Source organism: Symphalangus syndactylus, chromosome 6, assembly GCF_028878055.3.
Source record: "Symphalangus syndactylus isolate Jambi chromosome 6, NHGRI_mSymSyn1-v2.1_pri, whole genome shotgun sequence".
NCBI classification, from domain to species: domain Eukaryota; kingdom Metazoa; phylum Chordata; class Mammalia; order Primates; family Hylobatidae; genus Symphalangus; species Symphalangus syndactylus.
The window spans coordinates 92,303,433-92,330,467 of NC_072428.2; the positions used below are offsets into that span (position 1 = coordinate 92,303,433).

The 27,035-nt window shown below is 42.5% G+C and overlaps 1 protein-coding gene and 1 long non-coding RNA gene across 6 annotated transcripts in view; both read right to left on the minus strand.

Moving 5' to 3' along the window:
• Positions 1 to 897: 897 nt before the first annotated feature.
• On the minus strand, positions 898 to 20,421 carry LOC134736914 (uncharacterized). The gene is made up of 3 exons (XR_010121397.1): positions 18,753 to 20,421; positions 8,500 to 8,924; positions 898 to 1,448 (listed from the first exon to the last, which is right to left on the minus strand). It is a non-coding gene; the product is annotated as an uncharacterized lncRNA (long non-coding RNA).
• Positions 20,422 to 23,073: 2,652 nt separating this feature from the next.
• Positions 23,074 to 27,035, minus strand: part of PTPN12 (protein tyrosine phosphatase non-receptor type 12) — a 109,876-nt gene continuing 105,914 nt past the window's right edge. For 4 of the 5 annotated variants that reach the window (XM_055283462.2, XM_055283469.2, XM_063641547.1 and 1 more), the window contains exons 16-18: positions 26,105 to 26,135; positions 24,418 to 24,525; positions 23,074 to 23,927 (exon numbers count right to left, since the gene is read on the minus strand). In XM_055283462.2, the coding sequence (XP_055139437.1) occupies positions 23,866 to 23,927; positions 24,418 to 24,525; positions 26,105 to 26,135 (201 nt within the window). In that variant the 3' untranslated portion in view covers positions 23,074 to 23,865. Of the gene's footprint in view, positions 23,928 to 24,391; positions 24,526 to 26,104; positions 26,136 to 27,035 lie in introns of all 5 variants that reach the window. The other variant, XM_055283464.2, reaches the window with a different exon arrangement.

The window sequence follows — 27,035 nt, forward strand, 5'->3', positions numbered from 1 at the left end:
TTGCAGTGAGTCGAGATCACACCACTGCACTGCAGCCTGGGCAACAGAGTAAGATTCTGTCTCAAAAAATAAAAATAAAATAAATACATAAAAGTGCTGACTGAGTTTATTTCTTGGTTTAAAATGGAAACTTATTAAATTCAGGCATAAATGCAAAATGAAAACATCTTTTTACTAATAACCCTAATGGCATTCTTGTCATTAGGATGAAGAACGTGAGCCTGTAACAGAAGGAGCCTAAGAGCCCGTTTACGTTTCTGGAGCTAAAGGCAATGCACCCCAGAGACCCATTTTATCCCCTTCATTTTCTTCTTACCGGAAGAACAATGCAGGATCCTTGCTTCTACACATTCCTGGGCATTTTCTTCATATCTTTTTTCCAAAAATATCCTTTCCTTCTTACACAGAAAGGTGGAGAAAAAAAAGTCAAAGTATACAATTTCCACTTTCTTTAACCCATGCTGTGTGCCCAATTATGTCTCCCCAAAAATTCATATATTGAAGTCCTTAAATACCCCAGAATGGGAGTGTATTTGGACACAGGATCTTTAGAGAGGTAATTAGAGTAAAATGAGGTCATTAGAGCGGGCCTCCTTTTTCCCTTTTAATAATAGATCCCTGGCTGGGCACAGGGAATCGCTTGAACCAAGGAGGCGAAGGTTGCAGTGAGCCGCGATCGAGCCATTGCACTCCAGCCTGGGTGACAAGAGCGAAACTCCATCTCAACAATAAAAATAAAAATAAATAAAAGGCCGGGCACGGTGGCTCACGCCTGTAATCCCAGCACTTTGGGAGGCCGAGGCGGGCGGATCACGAGGTCAGGAGATCGAGACCATCCTGGCTAACACAGTGAAACCCCGTCTCTACTAAAAATACAAAAAATTAGCCGGGCGAGGTGGTGGGCGCCTGTAGTCCCAGTTACTCGAGAGGCTGAGGCAGGAGAATGGCGTGAACCCCAGGGGGCGGAGCCTGCAGTGAGCCGAGATCGCGCCATTGCACTCCAGCCTGGGCGACAGCGAGACTCTGTCTCAAAAAAAAAACAAAAACAAAAACAAAAAACAAAAAACAAAAAATAAAAAAAATAAAAATAAATAAATAATAGATCCCCTCTCCACTCAAAATGTTGGGTGGGCACATGACTTCCCAGCTGGAGATATTTCCCAGCTTCCCTTGCAAATCAGTGTGTCCATTTGAAGTGGGCTTTGGTTAATGAAATATAAATGGAAGAGATCGGCATTCTTCTGCTTTAATGACCTCAAGAATGAACTTGCCTACTCTCCACACATTGCCTTACTCAGGGCTGGAATGTGGACAGGGTACTGGTGAGCTACTTCAACCCCATGTGGTTGAAGACAACTGCCTGTTACTCAGATATGGAATCTAAACGCAGAGGCAAGTAGAGACATGGCCAGCTGGGTCCCTGGATGAACTCATGTCTATCTTCACAACTGTAACAGGGGAGAAATAAACATTTCTTATGTAAAACAATGTTATTTCAGCAAGTTAGCCTAAACATTAACTAATACAGCCAGCAGTAAATTAGGGCTTTTGTGTCAGGCAGTGTATTCAGCTTCTACATAGATTATCTGCTTTAACCCTCACAATAGCCCTGTGATCTCGATGCTGTTATTAACCCTGTTCTATCAATGAAGAAATTGAGGCAGAGTGGCTCAAGTAATTTGACCAAGATAATGCAGCTAGTGGATGGTAGAGCTAGGAAGTATACTTAGGCAGTTGACTTCAAAAACTACTTTTTAGGGAACACTTATACACTGTTGGTGGAAAGGTAAATTAGCAAAACGTCTATGGCAGTTTGGAGATTTCTCAAAGAACTAAAATTAGAACTTCCATTTGATTGAGCAATCCACTAGTGGGTATCTATCCAAAGGAAAAGCAATCACTATATAAAAAAGAAAAAATGATACCTGCACTCATATATTTATCACAGCACTATTAAAGATATGGAATCAACCAAAGTGGTGTCTATCAACAAATGATGGGATACAGAAAATGTGATGTGTGTGTGTGTATATATACATAATTATATGTGTGTGTATATATATATATATATATATATATTTTTTTTTTTTTTTTGATACAAAGTCTTGCTCTATCACCCAGGGTAGAGTGCAGTGGCACGATCTCGGCTCACTGGAACCTCTGCCTCCTGGGCTCAAGCCATCCTCCCACCTCAGCCTTCCTAGTGGCTGGGACTACAGGCACGGTCCACCACACCTGGCTAATTTTTGTATTTTTTGTAGAAACAAGGTTTCGGGCCGGGCACAGTGGCTCACCACATGTAATCCCAGCGCTTTGGGAGGCCGATGTGAGCAGATCACCTGAGGTCAGGAGTTCGAGACCACCCTGGCCAACCTAGTGAAACCCCGTCTCTACTAAAAATACAAAAATTAGCTGGGTGTGGTGGTGCATGCCTGTAGTCCCAGCTACTCGGGAGGCCAAAGCAGGAGAATGGCGAGAACCCAGGAAGTGGAGGTTGCAGTGAGCCAAGACTGCGCCACTGCACTCCAGCCAGGGATGACAGAGTGATACTCCATGTCAGAAAAAAAAATTAGAAAAGAGGTTTCGCCATGTTGCCCAGACTGTTCTCAAAATCATGAGCTGCAGCAATCCACCTGCCTCAGCCTCCTAAAGTGCTGGGATCACAGGCATGAGCCACCACACCTGGCCTGGTGTGTGTGTATATATATATATCCTGCCTCAGCATCCCAAGTAGCTGGGATTACAGGCACGCGCCATCACTCTCGGCTAATTTTGTATTTTCAGTAGAGATGGGGTTTCTCCATGTTGGTCAGGCTGGTCTCAAACTCCCAACCTCAGGTGATCCACCCACCTCAGCCTCCCAAAGTGTTGGGATTACAGGTGTGAGCCACCATACCTGGCCCATATATACATATATATTACAATGGAATACTATTTAGCCATAAAAAATGAAATCGTATCTTTTGTAACGACATGGGTGGAACTGGAGGCCACTGTCTTAAATGAAACAACTCAGAAACAGAAAGTCAAATACCACATGTTCTCACTTATACATGGGAGTTAAATAATGTGTACACATGGACATAGAGTGTGGACCAATAGACACTGGAGACTTGGAAGGGTGGATGGGTGGGAGCGGTAGAGGAGTGAAAAATTATTTAATGGGTACAATATACATTATTTGGATGACAGTTACACTAAAAGCCCAGACTTCACCACTACAATATATTCACATCACAAAACTGCACTTGTATCCCTTACATTTATACCAAAAAGCTACCTTTTACTGGTTAACTTTAGTACGTCCCCTGAGAGAATTTGAGATGCTTTGCAGGGGCTAAAAATAGAGGCATTCCTGTTCGACCAATCATTTTGTTCAGTTTCCTGTCTAGTACCCACATAAGAAAAATGAATTTTTAAGGCCAGGCGCGGTGGCCCACGCCTGTAATCCCAGCACTTTGGGAGGCCGAGGCAGGCGGATCACGAGGTCAGGAGATCGAGACCATCATGGCTAACACGGTGAAACCCTGTCTCTACTAAAAATACAAAAAAAAATTAGCCGGGCGAGGTGACGGGCGCCTGTAATCCCAGCTACTCGGGAGGCTGAGGCAGGAGAATGGCGTGAACCCCCAGGGGGCGGAGCCTGCCGTGAGCCGAGATTGCGCCACTGCACTCCAGCCTGGGCGACAGCAAGACTCTGTCTCAAAAAAAAAAAAAAAAAAAAGAAAAATGAATTTTTAAAATAATTGGTGATTTTAATGTATGTATCTTTTGCATTATAAAACTCTACTCTGGAAGATACTCTTTAGACATTCCAGATATTGGAATTTTATTACAGTAAAATTTCCAAAATAATTTTGGAGACTAACATGGACTTACTTTCTTCTTTCTTCCTTTCTTTTTCTTTTCTTTTTTTTTTTTTTTTTTTGAGACGGAGTCTCGCTCTGTCACCCAGGCTGGAGTGCAGTGGCGAGATCTCGGCTCACTGCAAGCTCCACCTCCCGGGTTCACGCCATTCTCCTGCCTCAGCCTCCCTAGTAGCTGGGACTACAGGCGCCTGCCACGGTGCCCGGCTAATTTTTTGTATTTTTAATAGAGACGGGGTTTCACCATGTTAGCCAGATGGTCTCGATCTCCTGACCTCGTGATCTGCCCCCTTCGGCCTCCCAAAGTGCTGAGATTACAGGCGTGAGCCACCGCGCTCGGCCTTTTGCTAAAGATTTATGCCTTGTAGTTCACATTATTGAAAATTTTGCTGAGATAACATGTAAATTACCTTTCAAAAATCATCTTAAAAATTGTCTTAATAAACATGGATTAATTTTTATTTTTGAGACAAGGTCTTACTCTGTCACCCAGGCTGGAATGCAGTGGCATGATCATGGCTCACTGCAGCCTTGAGCTTCCAAGCTCAAGAGATCCTCCCATCTCAGCCCTCCAAGTAGCTGGGACTAGAGATTAATTAAAAAATTAACCCAGCTAATTAAAAACCTTTTTTTTTTTTTTTTTTTTGAGATGGAGTCTTGTTCTGTTGCCCAGGCTGGAGTGGAGTGCAGTGGTGTGATCTTGGCTCACTGCAACCTCTGCCTCCTGCCTCAGCCTCCTAGTAGCTGGGATTACAGATGTGCGCCACCACACCTGGCTAACTTTTTTATTTTCTGTAAAGATGGGGTTTTGCCATGTTGGCCAGGCTGCCCTTGAACTCCTGACCTCAAGTGATCCACCTGCATCAGCCTCCCAGAGTGTTGGGAATCCAGGCATGAGCCACTGCACCAAGCCTTAAAAATGTTTTCGTAGAGACAGGGTCTCACTATCTTGCCAAGTGTGGTCTTGAACTCCTGGGCTGAAGCAATCCTCTTGCCCCAGACTCCCAAAGTGCTGGGATTACAGGCATGAGCCACTGCACTCTGCCTGGATTAATTTTTAAATGCCTGAAAAACACTTATTTTTAGAAAGTTTAGACAATGTAAATGTGAAATAGCTCTATGAATTCTTTGTTTGAAAAAAGGCTTATCTTCCTGGAATATCTGTTTTATGAACTCAGGAAATTGTTAACAAGTTAACTGAATTTACTTTGCTTTTTAAATTAGAGAAGCAATCATTTGAGAATTATTGACAATAATTTTTCTTAGAGGAGATGCATTGGTCTGGGTTCATTGCAGAGGTAAAATCTACCCTTAGCTGGTTTAAGCCAAAAGGGACTTATTACATGGTATATTATAAAATTTGTCAGATTAAAGAAACAGCGTATAAGCACTTTGGGAGGCCGAGGTGGGCAGATCACAAGGTCAGGAGTTTGAGACCAGCCTGGCCAATATGGTGAAACCCTATCTCTACTAAAAATACAAAAATTAGCTGGGTGTGGTGGCAGGCACCTGTAGTCCCAGCTACCCAGGAGGCTGAGGCAGGAGAATCGCTTGAACCCGGGAGGCGGAGGTTGCAGTGAGCCGAGATCGTGCCACTATACTCCTGCCTGGGCGGCAGACAGCGAGACTCCATCTCAAAAAAAAAAAAAAGAAACAGTGTACAGGCTGAGCTTCAGGAGTGACTCACAAATCCACTCTATAGACCTGGGCTATCAAAATATGCTGTTGATGCCAGGATCCGGAAGCCAGCCCCTACAAGCTGCTAGTTCCAGAGCCACATTACCTTTCCTATAAAACACTCCATCAAGAAGAATGCCTCATAATCTGTCTCTCTGCCACTCAATTATGAATTCTTCACTATATGCAAGTGCTTCTAGAAGTGGTTGGTTGGTTTGCTTTCAGACAGGGTCTCATTCTGTTGCACAGGCTGGACTGCATTGCACAATCATGACTCCCTGCGGTCTTGACCTCCTGGGCTCAAGTGATTATTTTTTTTTTTTTTTTTTTTTTTTTGAGACGGAGTCTCGCTCTGTCACCCAGGCTGGAGTGCAGTGGCGCGATCTCGGCTCACTGCAAGCTCCGCCTCCCGGGTTCACGCCATTCTCCTGCCTCAGCCTCTCCGAGTAGCTGGGACTACAGGCGCCCGCCACCACGCCCGGCCAATTTTTTGTATTTTTAGTAGAGACGGGGTTTCACCGTGGTCTCAATCTCCTGACCTCGCGATCCGCCCGCCTCGGCCTCCCAAAGTGCTGGGATTACAAGTGTGAGCCACCGCGCCCGGCCTTCAAGTGATTATCTTGCCTCAGCCTCCTGATTAGCTGGGACTACAGGTGCACGCCACCATGTCCCACTAATTTTTTTTCTTTTTCAGAGATGGAGTCTCGCTATGTTGCCCAGGCTGGTCTCGAACTCCTGGGTTCAAATGATCCTCCCACCTCAGCTGCCCAAAGTGTTGGAATTTAAAATTCACGTAACAGCCTGAAAAGGGTAACTTCTTCACTCTGACTGACTGCCACCTCCATTCAGACAATTTCTTTGCAAGTTATGTGCATCTGGGTCCACCTGTAAGCAGAAAATCGGGTTAGGCCCTCAAGGAGCTTGCAAGCAAATGTGGAAGACATATTTTATAAACAGCTAATTGTAAATGATGTGGAAAAACTGCATAGAATACAAGAGCTAAGGAAGCTTGATGGAGAAAGCAGTTGATTCTGCCAGAGGTCAAGGGAGTGATACATGGAGAAGTAGGAAGGCTTTATAAACAAAGTAAACTTGGTGGACTTTGAAAGGTATGTCACTCTACTTTTGCTTTTGGAGGAAGTGGTCAGGGTGGGGCTAAAGGAGCAAAGCACAGAGTTGGAAAACTCCAAGGTATATCTGGGGGCAGGTTAGGGTGGAGGAGCAGTGGGAGTGACAGATAAGGCTACAAAGCTTGGAGCTACATAATAGATGTCAAATGCTAAGGCCTTTCTGCTCTCATGGTTACTTTCCTGGGAAGAATTACTTAAATAGAGCTGTTACTTGAGTGTAATATCACCTAACTCCAGTCCCGCCTCCTCTCCCACATCCTTCATCTAGTATAGAGGGAACAAATCTTCCCTGCATTGTAACCTAGGACAAGTTACTTCTCTCTTTAACTTGATGTCCAAATCTATAAATGGAGATTGAAGAAAGTGCCTATATCGTTAGTTAAATGATTTACTTAAAACAGTATGTGGACACAGTGAGCACCATATGGACGCTTACTACATAAATAAGTTGTAGGCAGTGGATATAGCATTGCCTATTAGAAATTCTCAAATAATTGTTTCGAGACATTTAAATAAAAAGGAGGCTGAGCACGGTGGCTCACGCCTCTAATCCCAGCACTTTGGGATACCGAGGCGGGCAGATTACTTGAGGTCAGGAGTTTGAGACCAGCCTGGCCAACATGGTGAAATCCCGTCTCTACTAAAAAAAAAAAAAAAATACAAAAAAATGAGCCAGGCATGGTGGCATGTGCCTGTAATCCCAGCTACTCGGGAGGCTGAGGCAGGAGAATCACTTGAACTCAGGAAGCAGAAGTTGCAGTGAGCCCAGACTGGGCCACTGCATGCCAGCCTGGGTGACAGACTGAGACCCTGACTCAAAAAAAAAAAAAAAAAGAAAAAAAAAAAAAGGATTTTTAGACTTGTGCTAACTCCCAATCATGGGCTTAAGACTTTCACAGTAAAAATCATTATGTGTATATATCATTCTAGCCTTAAAAAACATAACTACTAAAAGGACTATTAGAATGCCTTTCTATTTTACAGTCTGGGTAAATGCTTTCCCAGACTTAGGAGCTTCTTAGAGAGTTTTCTCAAACATGCAGGCACGTTTCTGATTATTTAAGGCTTAAGACTTTGGAAATTCTTTGGCATTTAGCTACAGCCTTTTGACATTTTTGCTGTTCATTACCATTACCGTGCTGTGGAAAGGAAAAGAAAAGGGACACACGAGGTGATTTTTTTTTTTTTTTTTTTTTTGAGACGGAGTCTTGCTCTGTCTCCCGGACTGGAGTGCAGTGGTGCGATCTCGGCTCACTGCAAGCTCCGCCTCCCGGGTTCACGCCATTCTCCTGCCTCAGCCTCCTGAGTAGCTGGGACTACAGGCGCCCGCCACCACGCCCGGCTAATTTTTTGTATTTTTTTTAGTAGAGACGGGGTTTCACCGTGGTCTCGATCTCCTGACCTCGTGATCCGCCCGCCTAGGCCTCCCAAAGTGCTGGGATTACAAGCGTGAGCCACCGTGCCCGGCCAACACACGAGGTGATTTTATACACCTACAAACAGTGGAAAAGTGATAGTGGATAGGAAAAAAGTAGAATCTACATGAAATATTTGTAGATTTAACTTATGTTCTGTTCTCCATTATTGTAATTGTTTGTGTCATACATTGCTGCATATAAACTACCGTAGGCCGGGTGTAGTGAGTGGCTCGTGCCGGGTGTAGTGAGTAGCACATTGGGAGGGTGAAATGGGAACATTGCTTGAGGCCAGGAGTTCAAGACTGACCTGGGCAACATAGCAAGGCCCCATCTCTACATCTCAAAAAATAATAAATTAGAAACCTACTATAAAACATAACTTTAAAAGAACACTTAATGATTTCTCACCATTCTGCATGAGGGCACTGCTGTATGACTTTCTTCCATGTGATGTGGGCTGGGACTTGTTGGGAATCTCCCCACATGGTCTCTCATCAGTCCATGGCTTAGCCTGAGCTTCTTTACATGCCAGCAGGACCTCAAGAGACTGAAGCAGGAGGTCTCTTAAGGTCTAGACCCAGAATCAGCCCAGAAACACATCTGCTCATTTTATTGGTTAAAGCAAGGCACAAGGCCAGCCCAAATACTAGGGCTGGGAAAACAAACACTACCTTGATGGGAGAAGCTGCAAAATATTGTGGCTATGACTTCCAACATACCTCAGTAGCTGACCAAGTTGACTGTAAAATTAAATTGGACAAAATCGGTAAAAATTCCAGGTTCTGACTTCTGCCAGACATTTATTCCATTTTGCATTTATCCCATTTGCAGATCTGCAGATTAGGAAGTAGACAGAAACAGTAAGAAAAAACACATGGATAGTCTTAATCACTTTTCAAGTTTTTTTTTTTTTTTTGAGGTACAGGTTCTTGCTAGGATGTCCAGCTTGTAGTGCAGTGGCTATTCACAGGTGATATACCACACTGTGACATCAAATTTCTGGGCTCAAATAATCCTCCCACTTCAGCCTCCTGAGTAGCTGGGACGATAGGTACATGCCACTGTGCCCAGCTTCAAGACTTTTTTTTTTTTTTTTTGAGACATATCTTGCCCTGTCGCCCAGGCTGAAGTGCAATGCCGCGATCTCGTCTCACTGCAACCTCTGCCTCCTGGGTTCAAGTGATTCTTTTGCCTCAGCCTCCCAAGTACCTGGGATTACAGGGGCCTGCCACCACACCCAGCTAATATTTGTATTTTTAGTAGAGACAGAATTTCACCATGTTAGCCAGGCTGATCTTGAACTCCTGGCTTCAGGTGATCCACCTGCCTCGGCCTGCCAAAGTGCTGGGATTACAGGTGTGAGCCACCATGCCTGGCGAGCTCATAGGCTTTAAAACATATGTCTTGGGGGCTGGGCGCGGTGGCTCACACCTGTAATCCCAGGACTTTGGGAGGCCGAGGTGGGCGGACCACGAGGTTAAGAGATTGAGACCATCCTGGCTAACATGGTAAAACTCTGTCTCTACTAAAAATACAAAAAAAAAAAAAAAAAAAAAAAAAAAAATTAGCTGGGCGTGGTGGTGTGTGACTGTAGTCCCAGTTACTCAGGAGGCTGAGGCAGAAGAATTGCTTGAATCCAGGAGGCGGAGGTTGCAGTGAGTCGAGATTGCACCACTGCACTCCAGCCTGGCCATAGTCTTGTCTCAAAAAAAAAAAAAAAAAATATATATATATATATATATATATATACACATATATATATACACACACGTGTGTGTGTGTGCGTGTGTGTGTGTGTCTTGGGCTCACGCCTGTAATCCCAGCATTTTGGGAGGATGAAACGGGTATATCACTTGAGGTGAGGAGTTGGAGACCAGCCTGGCCAACATGGCGAAACCCTGTCTCTACTAAAAATACAAAAATTAGCTGGGCGTGGTGTCAGGCGCCTGTACTCCCAGCTAGTTGGGAGGCTGAGACAGAAGAATCACTTGAACCTGGGAGGCAGAGGTTGCAGTGACCCCAGATCATGCTGCTGCACTCCAGCATGGGTGCCAGAGCAAGAGTCTGTCTCAAATAAATAAATAAATAAATAAATAAATAAATAAATAAATAAATAAATAAATAAATCATAAAATAAATAAAGCCTATCAGTGACCTTTGACTTAACTAGCCCCTTTTTCAACTGAGTTAACTAGCACATACATTTCTTATCCATTAAAGCCTGTATTCCTATCTTCTCTGAAATCTAGAGGCATATAATAGGGTCAGTAGTTAAGAGTGAGGATTTTAGAATAGGAGCTAGATTTAAATTGTGGCTTTGTACTACTTTGTGTGACTTTATATACATTATTTAAAGTCTGTATTTTTCAGATTCATTCATAAGACAGTCTACCTCACAAGGTTTTTGTGAAGTTTGAATAAATACGTGTACAGAGATTAGCAGAATGTCTGGCACATGGAAAGCATCCAGTGAAGTCAATCATTTTTATTTGATAGGCCTCAGTCTGCAGGAACATATATTGAAGCTTTAAGATTTGCTCAAGCCTCTTGCAAAATGGTCTATGGGGCGTCTGGCAGTAGGGCCACCATATACACTCCCAAACACTGAAGCCACCCAAACAAGCCTTTGTACTTAGCTCTCTGAATTTTGAGTGACTTTTCTAAATTTTTTGACCCATCAATTTCCTCTTGGTTTGCTTTGCTGCCCCCTTCTGGTGGAATGGCAAAAGAGTTAGATGATGTTCCAATCCCTACTGCCACTCAAAGTGCTAAAAGCTATCAATATTTTGAATTCTTAGTCAAAGAATCCAACTTGCAAAAATCTCTGGCCTTACATTCAAGTGAATTCAAATGAAAATAAAGTCTAAACGTAAAACTTCTACCTATGAATTTCAATTTATTTCTGTTAGATGGAAAGAGATATTGGTAGGTAGAATAATTATTATTAAAATGGACTACTCATTTTAGGTTGTAAAGATTTAAGAATATTTTGTTATTCTGAATGGCAACAGAAAATTCCTTATAAACTGCATTTCACTTTTCTGAAACAGTGAAATGTGTACATATAGAGTCTTAATTTTAAAAAACTTTTTTCCTAGGCTGGGCACAGTGGCTTACGGCTGTAATCCCAGAACTTAGGGAGGCCGAGGTGGGCGAATCACGAGGTCAGGAGTTTGAGACCAGCCTGGCCAAAAGAGTGAAACCCCATCTCTACTAAAAATACAAAAATTAGTCGGGCATGGTGGCACACGCCTGTAGTCCCAGCTATTCGGGAGGCTGAGGCAGGAGAATCGCTTGAACTCGGGAGGCAGAAGTTGCAGTGAGCCGAGATCATGCCACTGCACTCCAGCCTGGGCAACAGAGCAAGACTACATCTCAAAAAACAAGCAAACAAACAAAAACCAACCAACCAAACAAAAAAAACCCCTTTTTCCTAATGTTAATGTCAGCTAATCTCTGTATCTTCCAAACTGTAAGACCTATGTATTATCCTGGTATTTAAAAATTTTAACATAGAAACTGCATGCAAAATGTTACTGTGTACTTCCTTCAAATACAATGAGAAAGGTAAATACTTAGCCTAATACAGAAAATTATTTAAATCACTTAAACAATTTTCACATTGTTTTAGAAGATATTGTAAATATTCTAGGCCAGGCATGGTGGCTTATGCCTGTTAATCCCAGCACTTTGGGAAGCCGAGGCAGGAGGATCGCTTGAGCCCAGTAGTTCAGTCTGGGCAACGTGGCGAAACCCCATCTCTACTGAGAAATACAAAAATTAGCTGGGCGTGGTGGCATGCGCCTGTGATCCCAGCTACTTGGGAAGCTGAGGTAGGAGGACTGCTTGAGCCTGGAAGGTCAAGGCTGCAGTGAGCCATGACTGCACCACTGCACACTCCAGCCTGGGTGACAGAGTGAGACTCTGTCTCAAAAAGAAAAATAAAAAGAAATATTCTAGGTTTTATAAAGACAGAGCTAAAATTTAGAAGCAAATGTGCAGAAAGTTTGTACATTTGAATTTTCATTAAACTGTTAATCCTACTGTAGAATTTTGTGATCAGAAAAACATTTCCTTGGTCCTTGATTTTCAGAAAAATGTATTTTAAGAAGAAATATACATTGTTTTCTTGTTTACTTCATATTGGCTGTTTGGGTATAAATCTGTAGAAGCTAAAAAATATGTTCTTTTTGAAGTATTGGCAAGAGTTCTAAAGTTACAAATACTATTACATTAAGTCATGATAACAGCACTCATGCCACGTTACCTCTAAGAAATGTAAAATGACTGGAATCTTTGGAATTCCCTTCCCCCACTAATTCAACAAAGCTCAGATTTGTCGTACTTTAGAACAGACAGACTATCTCCTTGAGCTACCCAAGCATTGCTGCTTTTACTGGTTAAATTATTTACGATCTAAATATTGGTCATTTGCATATTTTATAGGAATTATGCACCTTGGAGACAAGGGAACAGGTTGCAGCAAATCTGTTAAAAGTACAGTTTATGTTCAAAACTAGACCTTTTTTTTTGAGATGGAGTCTCGCTCTGTTGCCCAGGCTGGAGTGCAGTGGCTCAATCTCGGCTCACTGCAAGCTCCGCCTCCCAGGTTCATGCTATTCTCCTGCCTCAGCCTCTCCTACAGGCGCCCGCCACCACACCCGGCTAATTTTTTGTATTTTTAGTAAAGACGGGGTTTCACCGTGGTCTCGATCTCCTGACCTCGTGATCCGCCCGCCTTGGCCTCCCAAAGTGCTGAGATTACAAGCGTGAGCCACCGCGTCCGGCCCAAAATTAGATCTACTTTCCATGTTTAGTACAATATGCAAGGGCTGCTTATTGAGTAGAAACATGCCAAAATCTGGGTTAAAGCCTTTGCAGTTCTCTATTTGCCAGAATGAAAACATGAATTTCTGGCCTTTAAGGCTGTGTAACGAAGACCCAGAATTGGAGAATAAAGTACTAAAAAACTGAAATTAACTTTACATGACATTATTTAGAAAGTTATTAATATAATCTGAATTTTTGATACCTAGAATAGCCATTAAAAGCAGGCAATTAGGAGATACCTCTGTAAAAGGCCAAAAGCAACAAGAACTTTACTAAAACCAGCATAAAAATGAACTAATTCAATTTAGTCCTGTATTTAATATTAAACCAAAATGATTTCATAGATTGCAATAGAGTACCAAATATAGGCCAGGTGTGGTGGTTCACGCCTGTAAATCCCAGCACTTTGGGAGGCCAAGGCCACCAGATGGCTTGAGTCCAGGAGTTTGAAACCAGCCTGGGCAACATGGTGGAACCCCGTCTCTACAAAAAAATACAAAAATTGTCCAGGCTTGCTAGTGCACTCCTGTAGTCCCAGCTACCTGGGAGGCTGAGGTGGGAGGATTGCTTGACCCCGGGGAGTGGAGGTTGCAGTGAACTGAGATGGTGCTACTCCACTCCAGCTTTGGTAACAGAGTCGTACCCTGTCTCAAAAAAAAAAAAAAAAAAAAAAGTACCAAATATATATCAACAAAAATATTACAATCAAAAAAACGTTTTAAGGCTAAATATAAGGAAGATGTTGTTCTTCACTGGAATTTCTCTCAAAAGCTTCAGATTGCATTAATTCATTTTATTGCTCCCCTTTAAATTAAGCACAAAATTGTCTCTTTTTAGTTTAACTCTGAAAATTTTTTCTTTCCCCTTCCTTCCTTCCCTCTCTCCCTCCTTCCTTCCTTCCCTTTCTCCCTTCCCTCCTTTCTTCCTTTTTTCTTTTTCTTCCCCTTTCCTTCCCTTTCTCCTTTCTTCTCCTTCCCTTCCCTTCTTTCCTTCCTTCCTTTTTTTTTCTCTCTTTCTTCCTTTCCTTCTTTTTCTTTTTTTTTCTTTCTTTCTTTCTCACTATAACTTTGAACTCTCAGGCTGAAGCAATCCTCCTGCCTTGGCCTCCCGAGTAGCTGGGACTACAGCTGAGCACCACAATTGGCTACTTTTGTTTCTTTTTTTTCTTTTTTTCTTTTGAGACGGAGTCTTGCTCTGTCGCCCAGGCTGGAGCGCAGTGGCCTGATCTCGGCTCACTGCAACCTCCGCCTCCCAGATTCAAGTGATTCTCCTGCCCCAGCCTCCCAAGTAGCTGGGACCACAGGCGTGTGCCACCACACCCTGCTAATTTTTTATATTTTTAATAGAGATGGGTTTTCACCATGTTAGCCAAGATGGTCTCGATCTCCTGACCTCGTGATCCCTCTGCCTTCGCCTCCTAAAGTGTTGGGATTACAGGCATGAGCCACTGCGCCTGGCCTTTTTTTTTTTTTCTTTTTTTTCTTGAGACAGAGTCTCACTGTCACCTAGGCAACAGTAAAGCTGCATGGTCTTCTTGGCTCACTGCAACCTCTGTCTCCCAGGTTCAAGCGATTCTCCCCGCCTTAGACTCCTGAGTAGCTGGGATTTATAGGCACGTATCACCATGCCCAGCTAATTTTTGCATTTTTAGTAGAGACGGGGTTACACCATATTGGCCAGGCTGGTCTTGAACTCCTGACCTCAAGTGATCCACCCAACTAGGCCTCCCAAAGTGCTGGGATTACAGGTGTGAGCCAACGCACCTGGCCTAATTTTCTTATTTTTGTTAGAGATGAGGTCTCACAATGTTGCCCAGGCTGGTCTCTTAACTTCTGGGCTCAAGCAATCCTCCTGCCTCAGCATCCCAAAATGCTGGGATTACTGGCCTGACCCACTGCGCTAGGCCAAAAAATGTTCTTATATATGTAATTTTCAGAATATACATATAGATGTTTACAGAAGAGAGTCAAATATAAAGTTTGGAGACTATGGGTATATTCCTGGCAAATAACTCACATTAGTAGATGATTTTTTTTTTTTTTTTTGAGACGGAGTCTTGCTCTTTTGCCCAGGCTGGACTGCAGTGGCGCGATCTCGGCTCACTGCAAGCTCCGCCTCCCAGGTTCATGCCATTCTCCTGCCTCAGCCTCCCGAGTAGCTGGGACTATAGGCGCCCGCCACCGTGCCCGGCTAATTTTTTGTATTTTTAGTAGAGACAGGGTTTCACGGTGTTAGCCAGGATGGTCTCCATCTCCTGACCTCGTGATCCACTGCGCCCAGCAGATGTTGTTTTTTTTTTTTTTTTTTTTTTTTTGAGACGGAGTCTCGCTCTGTCGCCCAGGCTGGAGTGCAGTGGCGCGATCTCAGCTCACTGCAAGCTCTGCCTCCCAGGTTCACGCCATTCTTCTGCCTCAGCCTCTCTGAGTAGCTGGGACTACAGGCACCCGCCACCACGCCTGGCTAATTTTTTGTATTTTTTTAGTAGAGACGGGGTTTCACCGTGGTCTCGATCTCCCGACCTCATGATCCGCCCGCCTCGGCCTCCCAAAGTGCTGGGATTACAAGCGTGAGCCACCGCGCCCGGCCTGCAGATGTTGTTTTTAACCACTCTGCTTATGAACTGACTCCAGGAGCAGGTACAAAAGTGTAAATAACCTACATTAAGCTTTACTCCACGGGTTTCTTTATGTAAGTGTTTTAAATAGGTCAAGAGGTATTAAGTTTGAAAATACAGACTTATTAATAGGAGTCTATTAACAGACTTCTACTAGGAATATAAATCGAAACCAGGCATGGACTAGCTACCTTAATATGTACTATGGTCTTGGGTTTAAGTCATCTATTCAGTAGACATTTATTTATTTATTTATTTACTTATTTGTTTGTTTGTTTGTTTGCCAGGCTGGAGTGCAGTGGTGCAATCTCAGCTCACTGCAACCTCCGACTCCTGGGTTCAAGTGATTCTGTGCCTCAGCCTCCCGAGTAGCTGGGATTACAGCCACGTGCCATCACACCCAGCTAATTTTTGGATTTTTAGTAGACACGGGGTTTCACCACGTTGGCCAGGATGGTCTTAATCTCCTGACCTCGTGATCCGCCCGCCTCGGCCTCCCAAAGTGTTGGGATTACAGGCGTGAGCCACCGCGAATGGCCAATACTTTTTCTTTTACAGATGGAGTCTCACTTTGGGAAGTCGGGGCAGGAGGATCACTTGCATCCAGGAAACCAGCCTGGGTGATGTAGCAAGACCCCATCTCTATAAAAAATCAAAAATTAGTCATGCATGGTGGCATGCACCTGTAGTCCCAGCTACTCGGAGTCTGAGGTAGGAGGATCGCTTGAGCCTGGGAGGTCAAGGGGGCATTGAGCTGTGATTGCATCACTGTACTCTAGCCTGGGTGAAAGAGTAAGACTGTGTCTCACAAAAAAAAAAAAAAGAGGCAGGGCGCAGTGGCTCACGCCTGTAATCCTAGCACTTTGGGAGGTCGAGGCGGATGGTTCATGAGGTCAGGAGTTCAAGACCAGCCTGGCCAAGATGGTGAAACCCCGTCTCTACTAAAAATACAAAAAAAATTAGCCAGGCATGATGGCAGACACCTGTAATTCCAGCGACTCAGGAGGCTGAGGCAGGGAATTGCTTGAACCCGGGAGGTGGAGGTGGCAGTGAGCTGAGATGGCGCCACTGCACTCCAGCCTGGGTGACAGAGCGAGACTCCATCTAAAAAAAAAAAAAAAAAAAAAAAAAAAAAAAAAGGGATGGAGTTTCATTTTGCCCAGGCTGGAGTGCAGGGGTGTGATCACAGCTCACTGCAACCTTTAACTCCTGTCCTCAAGTGATCCTGCTTCAGCCTCCCGAAGTGTTGGGGTTACAGGTATGAGACACCACACCTGGGCTCAGGACCATATTTAAGAAAATACTTATATTCAGGCTACACCTGTAATCCCAGCACCTTGGGAAGCTGAGGTGGGCAGCTTGTTTGAGGCCAGAAGTTTGAGACAAGCCTGGCCAACATGGCAAAACCCCGTCTCTACTAAAAAATTACAAAAAGTAGCCAGGTGTGGTGTGCATACCTGTAATCCCAGCTACTCGGGAGGCTGAGGCACAAGAATCACTTAAACCTGGGAGCCAAAGGTTGCAGTGAGCCAAGATTGCACCATGGCGTTCCAGCCTGGGCAACAATGAAACTCTGTCTCAAAAAACAAAAACAAAAACAAAAACGCTGGGTGCAGTGGCTGATGCCTGTAATCCCAACACTTTGGGAGACCACGGCGGGTGGATCACCTGATATCGGAGTTCAAGACTAGCCTGGCCAACATAGCAAAACCTCGTCTCTACTGAAAAAAAAAAAAAAAAAAAAAATTAGCCAGGCGTGGTGGCGTGTGCCTGTAGTCCCAGCTACTCAGGAGGCTGAGGCAGAATTGCTTGAACCCAGGAGGCGGAGGTTGCAGTGAGCTGAGATTGCACCACTGTACTCCAGCCTAGGTGACAGAGCGAGACTCCATCTCAAAAAAATAATAATAAAAAAAGGCCGGGCACAGTGGCTCATGCCTGTAATCCCAGCAGTTTGGGAGGCCGAGGCAGGCGAATCATGAGACCAGGAGATGGAGACCATCCTGGCCAACATGGTGAAACCCCATCTCTACTAAAAAAGAAAAAGAAAAAAAATTGGCCAGGTGTGGTGGTGCGTACCTGTAATCCCAGCTACTCAGGAGGCTGAGGCAGGAGAATCACTTGAACCTGGGAGGCGGAAGTTGCAGTGAGCCGAGATCATGCCACTGCACTCCAGCCTGGCGACTGAGCAAGACTCCATCTCAAAAAACAAACAAACAAAAAACAACAAAAAAGAAAATACTTGTATTCAAAATTAGTCCTACTTTTCACACTTAGCTACCTGAGTCTATATATGCCAATATTTCCGCTAAATTTCACGGTCATTTCTCTCAAAGAGGCTAGTTTAGTAGAGCAGAAAGTTTAAGTAAATGTACTTAAAACAGTATAGAAACAAAGAGGAAATGGTTGATTTGACTTGTTGGGAGACAGGACAAGTTAACTTTAATACAGGAAATGACGAACTAATCTTGTTAGATGAATAGGGCTCAACAGAACAGGACAAAGAACGATGTTCAAGAGGAAAGGTATAGGATGACTAAGGGGGTTGGGGGCTCTGGAAACTATAAGTAGTTCATGATTGGAGCACAGATGTGACCAGAGAAAAGGCCAGAGAGGATAGCAACAATAAGATCTTGAACAGGTCTTGCATGATCTGCTCAGGAGTCTGGACTTGATCCTGTAGGTCTTGTTCTCCAATTTTATTATGCAACAGAATCACCTGCACTGCTTGTCTAAAATACACATTCTTTGGCTCCACTCTAATTCAGGTCCAGAGTAGGATCTTGGAACCTGAATTTTAAGAACACTCCCTCAATTCTAGTGCAGGAGAACCTGGGTCAGGTTTTGATTTTTTTTTTTTTTTTTTGGAGAAGAAGTCTTGCTTTGTCTCCCAGGCTAGAGTGCAGTGGCGCGATTTTGGCTCACTGCAACCTCCGCCTCCTGGGTTCAAGCGATTCTCCTGCTGCAGCCTCCCAAGTAGCTGGGATTACAGGCGCCTGCCACCATGACTGGCTAATTTTTGTATTTTTAGTAGAGATGGGGTTTCACCATGTTGGCCAGGCTGGTCTCGAACTCGTGACCTCAGGTGATCCACCTACCTCAGCCTCCTGAAGCGTAGGGATTACAGGCATGAGCCACTGCTCCCGGCCAGGTTTTGATGAAACATTACTACAGGCAATAAAGAACCATTAAATATTTCTTAGGGAGAAGTAACAATTACAAAGTCAAGAGCAGATCCAGGTTGGCCTTCTAGCAACATCAGCTTGATGGTAGTGAGGAAGGTGGATTGATTGAAGAGATCAGAACCTAGAGTACAAAATGATTCAGATGACTGGCATGGGGATATTGCCCATGTTTAACCCAAATCATGTTTTGACGAATAGAAATGTAAAGATTTACCATGTAACTGCAAAACTTCATTTAAATATCAAATAGTTCATTTATTCTCCCTGGGGTTTTGTGCACTCATGGTTTCATTCATGTCTATATTAATGCCCTAATCTTGATATTCAATGTGGACCCTTCTTCTGAACTTCAAATATATTTCTACCTGTGGACTGGACGTCACTTCTTTGATGCTGAAGGTATTGGCTACCTAAAACTCAACATATCCAAAGTTGACATTTTTTTCCTTTCCAAGCCAGAATCTTGGGAACTAAGAGACCTGCCCATTCCCTCATATCCATTTAATTATCTAAATAGAAGTAGGAACTCTGAACGTTCTATCTACAGTAAATTCACTTTCAGAATATAAAAAGGCAAACTGATATACAGTAAACTCTTTACATTCAATAATTTAACATTCATAGTTACTACTATTTTAAGTGGCCCCAAGGGTTTAGAACATAGTCACATCATTTTGCTCAGGCAAAAATCTGAACCACATATTCTATGAGGCTGTTACATGTGAGCAAGTCAGTTAACTAGTGACTGAGTCTAGCTCAGCACTTACATACAACTAAGGCTTTATTGCTTTATCAATATATGTAGAAAATGTCCATAAAGTAAAAAAATACTTTGTGAAAAATGGCTCCCAAAAGAAAGCTAACTGATAGTACTTACAGTGGAAAGAGAGATTTTTTCTTTTCTTTTTTTTTTTTTTTGAGATGGAGTTTCGCTGTTGTTGCCCAGGCTGAAGTGCAATGGCGAGATCTCAGCTCACTGCAACCTCCGCCTCCTGGGTTCAAGTGATTCTCCCGCCTCAGCCTCCCGAGTAACTGGGATTACAGGCACGTGCCACCATGCCTGGCTAATTCTGTATTTTTAGTAGAGACAGGGTTTCTCCATGTTGGTCAGGCTGGTCTCGAACTACTGACCTCAGGTGATCCGCTCGCCTCAGTCCCCCGAAGTGCTGGGATTACAGGTGTGTAAGAAAAAAATAGGTACAAAATTGCTAAATTTAGGGTATGTATTATATTCAGTTTTAGTTGATACTACCAAATAGTATCTGCTTCAGACTTGAACAGGTAGTTCACAGAAGAGTATATCCACATGGTCATATGCATGTGAAAAGCTGCTCAACCTCACTAATCATCAAAGAAATAGACATTCAGGTAAGGCAATACCACTACATACCCATTAGAATGGCTAAAATGAAAAGTACTGACCATATCAAGTGTTAGCGAGGATTTTAACAATTAGAAAAATCAATTTAGAAAACTAGCAGTATGTACTAAACCTGGTATATGCAAACTCTGTGATCTCAAAATTCCACTCCTTAATATATATCCAACAGATATATGTACACGTGTGTGCCAAAACATACATGTACGGCTGACACAGTGGCTCAGATCTGTAATCCTAGCACTTTGGGAGGCCGAGGCAGGAGAATCACTTAAGGCCAGGAGTTTAAGACTAATCTGGGCAATATAGTGAGACTTTTTTTTTTTTTTTTTGATTCGGAGTCTCACTCTGTCACCCAGGGTGGAGTGCAGTGGCGTGATCTCAGCTCACTGCAAGCTCTGCCTCCCAGGTTCAAGCGATTCTCCTGCCCCAGCCTCCCGAGTAGCCGGGACTACAGGTGCCCACCACCAAGCTCGGCTAATTTTTTGGTATTTTTAGTAGTTTCACCGTTTTAGACAGGATAGTCTTGATCTCCTGACCTCGTGATCCGCCCACCTTGGCCTCCCAAAGTGATGGGATTACAGGCGTGAGCCTGGCCCATAGTGAGACCTTTATTTTCTACAGAAAATAAACAAAATTAGCCAGGTGTAGTGGTGTGTGCTTGTAGTCCCAGCTACTCGGGAGGCTGACGTGGGAGGATCACTTGAGCCCACGTGGTCAAGGCTGCAGTAAGCTCACACCACTGAACTACAGCCTAGGTGACAGAATGAGACCCTATCTCAAAAAACAAAGAACAAATAACTGCTACACATATGAAAATGAACAAATTTCAGAAGCCTAAGGGGGTAGCTTCTCAGTTGCAGATACTGTTCTACTGTTTGACCTAGGCAGTGGTCACACTCACATAGGTGATATTCTTTATGATGATTAATATCATTTTTTTCTTTTTTTTTTTTGAGATGGAGTTTTGCTCTTGTTGCCCAGGCTGGACTGCAATGGCGTGATCTCGGCTCACCGCAACCTCCGCCTCCCAGGTTCAAGCAATTCTCCTGCCTCAGCCTCCCGAGTAGTTGGGATTACAGGCATGCACCACTACGCCCGGCTAAGTTTGTATTTTTAGTAGAGAGGGGGTTTCTCCATGTTGAGGCTGGTCTCGAACTCTTGACCTCAGGTGATCCCCCCCATCTCAGCCCCCCAGTGCTGGGATTACAGGCGTGAGCCATTGCGCCTGGCGATTAATACGATTTTTGCATACTTCTGAATACATGTATACTTCAGTGAAGGTATTCCAAGAAACCCCATCCCAACCACAATAATCCTTATGATTTTAGTACTCTACGATAACTCATCAAGTGTGTGAAGGGGCTAAAATTTTTTTCAGTTATGCTTTTATTTCAGTTTACATTGTATTAGGAATAGATCTATTACAAGAGTGTCTGTGTCTTGAGAATGTCAAGCATCCACTGTATTACCACTTCCTTATTACCAAAGCATACAGAAAATTTTCAAATTCTAAGGGATTGGCCAGGTGTGGTGGCTCACGGCTGTAATCCCAGCACTTTCGGAGGCTGAGGCGGGCAGATCATCTGAGGTCAGGAGTTCGAGACCAGTCTGGCCAACATGGCAAAACACTGTCTCTACTAAAAATACAAAAATAATTAGCTGGGCTTGGTGGTGGGCACCTGGAAGCCCAGCTACTAAGGAGGCTGAGGCAGGAGAACTGCTTGAACCCAGGAGGCAGAGGATACAGTGAGCCGAGATTGCACCATTGCACTCCAGCCTGGGCAACAAGAGCAAAGTTCCGTCTCAAAAAAAAAAAAAAAAAAAAAAAAAAAAAAAAATCCTAAGGGATCAATAGGGATCAACATGAAGACCAGTTAGCTTTAAAACAAATTTAACATGAAATTGTAGTATTACTTTCCCCTCCACAACAATCCCCCTTCTACTCATATAAGGTTTTCCATGTACTTTAGTTTCACAATTTCTTCAATCTTTTGCATGCAGAGGGAAAATACAGATATCCAACAATTCCAATCTACGGTTGTCAAAATTCAGACTTAGTATTGAGGAATGGAATCTGTGCTCCAGTCATGGGATGAGAAGAAACCAGTTCCTGTTCTCAACAGCCCCTTGGTTTGGTTTTCTTTTCTTTTTTTTTGAGATGTAGTCTCGCTCTGTTGCCCAAGCTAGAGTGCAGTGGTGCAATCTCAGCTCACTGCAACCTCCATCTCCTTGGTTCAAGCAATTCTCCTGCCTCAGCCTCCTGAGTAGCTGGGATTCCAGGCATGTGCCACCATGCCCAGCTAATTTTTTTGTAATTTTAGTAGAGATGGGGTTTCACCATGTTGGCCAGACTGGTCTTGAACTCCTGACCTCAAGTGATCTGCCTGCCTTGGCCTCCCAAAGGGGTAGAATTACAGGCGTGAGCCACCCGGTCTGGCCCCCTCTGTTGGGCTTTCTACTAGGACTTTGGTGGGCTAATAATGATAAGGATGAGGAATGCCTAGGGTCAATAAATATTTAGAATCGGCAGAGCCATGTTTTTTGCAGAAGGTACTCTCTATTCCTTAATTAAGAGATTAGGCCTGACATGGTGACTCATGCCTGTAATCCCAGCATTTTGAGAGGCCAAGGTAGGTGGATCACCTGTGTTCAGGAGTTTGAGATCAGCCTGGCCAACATGGTGAAACCGTCTCTACTGAAAATACAAAAATTAGCTGGGCGTCGTGGCAGGCTACTTGGGAGGCTGAGACAGGAGAATCACTTGAACCTGGGAAGTGGAGGTTGCAGTGAGCCAAGATGGTACCACTGTACTCCAGCCTGGGTGACAGAGCAATACTCTGTCTAAAAAAAGAAAAAAAAAAAGAAATTAAACCCCATTCACATTCATTTCATACCAAGACTGAGCTAGCAAGAAGGCTGATAGTTAAGTCCAATTTCCTAGGAATGAGAAATGAAAAGCCAAGGCAACAAGTAGGCACTGTAAAATTGTTTGTTTTTTTTAATGACAGGTCAAATATCCTGAAACATACATGTATTTTCATAGTCTTCTAATCCCAGTTGAGTTCAAATATTAAAGAAACACACACAAGCTAAGAGAATTCAATATTGTTCCAAGGCACTTACTGAATCTCTGACTAGATGAAAACAGGAACAATTAGGATGAACAATTAGACTGTATATAATATAAAAATAACTTTCTGCTTACAATTTACAAAATGTATTATTATTACAATCTTTGATCTCTGATAACCTGCAAAGCTGGCTGCATGAATCCAGCAAGTTTAAAATTCAGAAACTATTTTCTAAAACTCCAGGGCAAATAATTTACAAATAAAGTACACAAAGATTTAGACCATGCAGAAATTTCTTACATCTTCTGTTAATAATATTTCAATTGCAACTTTATCAAATTATATACCTACTTGCCCTGTACATATACAAAATAATGCATACATGATAAAACAGAAAAAGAGTAGTCCTTAAACTCAATATATCATAAAAGTATTACTACATTAACAGGTCTACAAGCAGCGTGTAACAGGGTTAAGAGACATTAAGGCAATAATACTTGAAGTTTCAAAATAAACCATATGTAATACTTTTTCCTAAGTGTAGTATAAGGCAGGTAGATGGTCCCAGCAAAAAATATTAAGGTAACAATCTACACTGCTGTTAGTCCCACATATTAAAGATGGAATACTATAAATCTGGCTTTCAGTGGCACCTGATTTTCCAGTATAACTTAAAGTGTCTTTTAGCTCCCTGAATCATGTCCATTCTGAAGGTGGATCTCTTGGTCCTTTGGGTTTTCCACATCGATTACCAAAACCTACAGTGAAAACACCATAATAACTAGTCAGTGTTCAGAAATACTTTCAAACTACTAAAAACCATGTCCACAGACATTCTCATTTTCTGGAACAAATAAATTTCCACAAGGGAATTTAGAATTTAAGTCAAACAAAACTTGGTAAATGCAAAACAATTGTAAATTTATTTGGAGTAACTGAAAATGATTGCTTCTTTTAAAAATCTTACGCTGGAAATAAAACCAATTTTATCACAATGTAAGAAAAACATCCATGATAATTTAGTCTTTCCAACACAAAAGATTTTTTTATATATTGCAGTTTTCTATTTTAGTTTTTAATCTCAATGTGAAATAGAATTAAGTATTTCATTTATTTCATGACTAGTCCAAGCAACTTTGGAAAATCATGTTTTATTCTTGGCAAGTGTCATTTCACAATGGCAAATGAGCTTTTCTCATTCCTGCCAGTGTTAACTACTTACTAAAAATTATTTATTAAACAAATCACCAATATCTGCGGCTTCTGTTGGATTTTCTGATATTTGTTCTCTCTTGTCACTGAAAGTAGGTGGACATTCTGTGCACATCTCGTAGTGAATACCTCCCGCTGGATGATCTAAATAGCAACACAAAGCCTTTGTTAATCACCATCCTTTGTAGCATCATATATATAAAACTCTTTAATTTTTTAAATGTTGGCAGGCATGAAAAGAGAAAATTTTCTCTCCTGGGCACCATAATTTTACAGGTCAAGAACAATATAAATACAAGTGTAGTGAGCACAGAAAATCGTGTCAGCTATTATTGTGGTCACACAGAAATCTGCAGTGAGTACTTCTGCAATGTGAGGATTCTCGTTATTCTTATTTCATAAATCTAGGTCTTGACATATTACATTCCCTTAAGGTAGCTATACTATATGCCTATGTTCTAAGGGAATAATTGCAACTGAAATGTCTTTGTATAGAAATCAAAAAGGTCAGGCCAGGCGCGGTGGCTCACGCCTGTAATCCCAGCACTTTGGGAGGCCGAGGCAGGCGGATCACGAGGTCAGGAGATCGAGACCATCCTGGCTAACACGGTGAAACCCCGTCTCTACTAAAAATACAAAAAAATTAGCCGGGCGTGGTGGCGGGAGCCTGTAGTCCCAGCTACTCGGGAGGCTGAGGCAGGAGAATGGTGTGAACCCAGGAGGCGGAGCTTGCAGTGAGCCGAGATGGCGCCACTGCACTCCAGCCTGGGCGACAGAGCAAGACTCTGTCTCAAAAAAAAAAAAAAAAAAAAAAAAAAAAAATCAACAAGGTCAGGGTTAATTCATGAACTATTTGCACCTTGAAATAACTCTACTTTTTTTTTTTTTTTTTTTTTTTTGAGACAGAGTTTCCCTATTGTTGCCCAGGTTGGAGTGCAATGGTACAATCTCAGTGCACTGCAACCTCCGCCTCCTGGGTTCAAGGGATTCTCCAGCCTCAGTCTCCCTAGTAGCTGGGATTACAGGAGGATGGCATGTTGCCTAGCTATTTTTTTATTTTTAGCAGAGACGGGGTTTCACCATGTTGCTCAAGGCTGGTTTCGAACTCCTGACCTCAGGTGATTGCCTGCCTGGGTCTCCCAAAGTGCTGGGATTATAGGTGTGAGCCACCACGCCAGGCCTAGTAACTCTACTTTTAAAGTTTTACGTGGTTTAGATTGTAGTTTACTCTTTAATTACCAATGTTTAAAATTAGTAACAAAAGATGTTAACTACTACAATTCATTCATTCTTTCACAATTTTATTGGTCTTCACAAATAAATGAAAAAGTACTAAAAGGAAGATTTCTAAAACAATAGGTTTCTACAGAGCCGATTCCATCATGTAGGTAAATTTGGGGCATTTATTTAAGTTGGGATCTAACTTCTAGGTGTTTTTAAAAACAAAATAAAAAACAGAAAAATATTTTTAAAAAATCTCTTTCCCATTAGCCTGTAACTATTGATAGTAAATGCTCCCATGATTTTCCAGATCAATACTACTATCTGGTGGTAATAATTAACTTGGAAGAATTATAGTACAATATTAAGCTTCTAGAAGAGTTGTCCTAGACATTTTCACATACAGAAATAACTAAATAGCATGAACTATGAAGCATGTTATTTTGTAGAAATTAATCAATAAAATCTATAGTGAAAAGGAAAAAGAAATATAACAACTTACCACATTTCTCATTTTCAGAGGTTATCAAGCCCTACGAGGAAGACATTTAATACCTATTACAATACATTCATTTTATACACAAATAATAGAAAGCTGGGTCTGTTATGGGTATATATCCCAAGAAATCAAGGCCTATCATTTTCAACATCAGAGGAAAAGCAAACGATTGTTTTTTAATTAGGCTTAAAATTTTTAAATGTTACGCTGTTTCTACTTGGAGTAAATGTTTCTGGAAGAGCACTGAAAAGCATGGGTTACTGCATGAAGGAACATACAGCTGTGTTTTGCCAGCCACTATTACTAATTATATCATTGTATTTTATATGTCAATTAAACTACATCATGTCTTAAAATCAAATAGAAGATGTAGCCAAATTTCAGAGGTATTAAAGTGTGGGAGAAAATATAAAAAGTATTAATGTTAATAAAAAATGTTATCTCCTATGGACAAATTTGTTGTTGTTGAGACAGGGTCTCATTCTGTCACTCAGGCTGGAGTACAGTGGTGTGATCATGGCTCACTGCAGCCTTGACCTCTGGGGCCCAAGCAATCCTCCCATCTCAGCCTCCCAAAAAGCTGGGACCACAGACGTGCGCCACCACGCCTGGCTAATTTTAAAAATTTTTGTAGAGATAAGGTCTCCCCATGTTGCTCAGGATGGTCTTGAACTCCTGGGCTCAAGTGATCCTTCTGCTTGGCCTCCCAAAGTGCTGTGATTACAGACATGAGCCACCATGCCACGCCCTCAAAATATTTAATTGCCAAAACATTTCTCGAATGTCAAAGAAATGCAGGTAGACAGAAAAAAAAAGAAGCGACTATGTGCCTAGTGTTATAATGGGAAGCATCTAGAAATGTAAGAAAGAATTAGGACCCTGAAAATAGTAACTCCTATTTCATTCATAGCTTCAAAATTATTTGAAACATGAC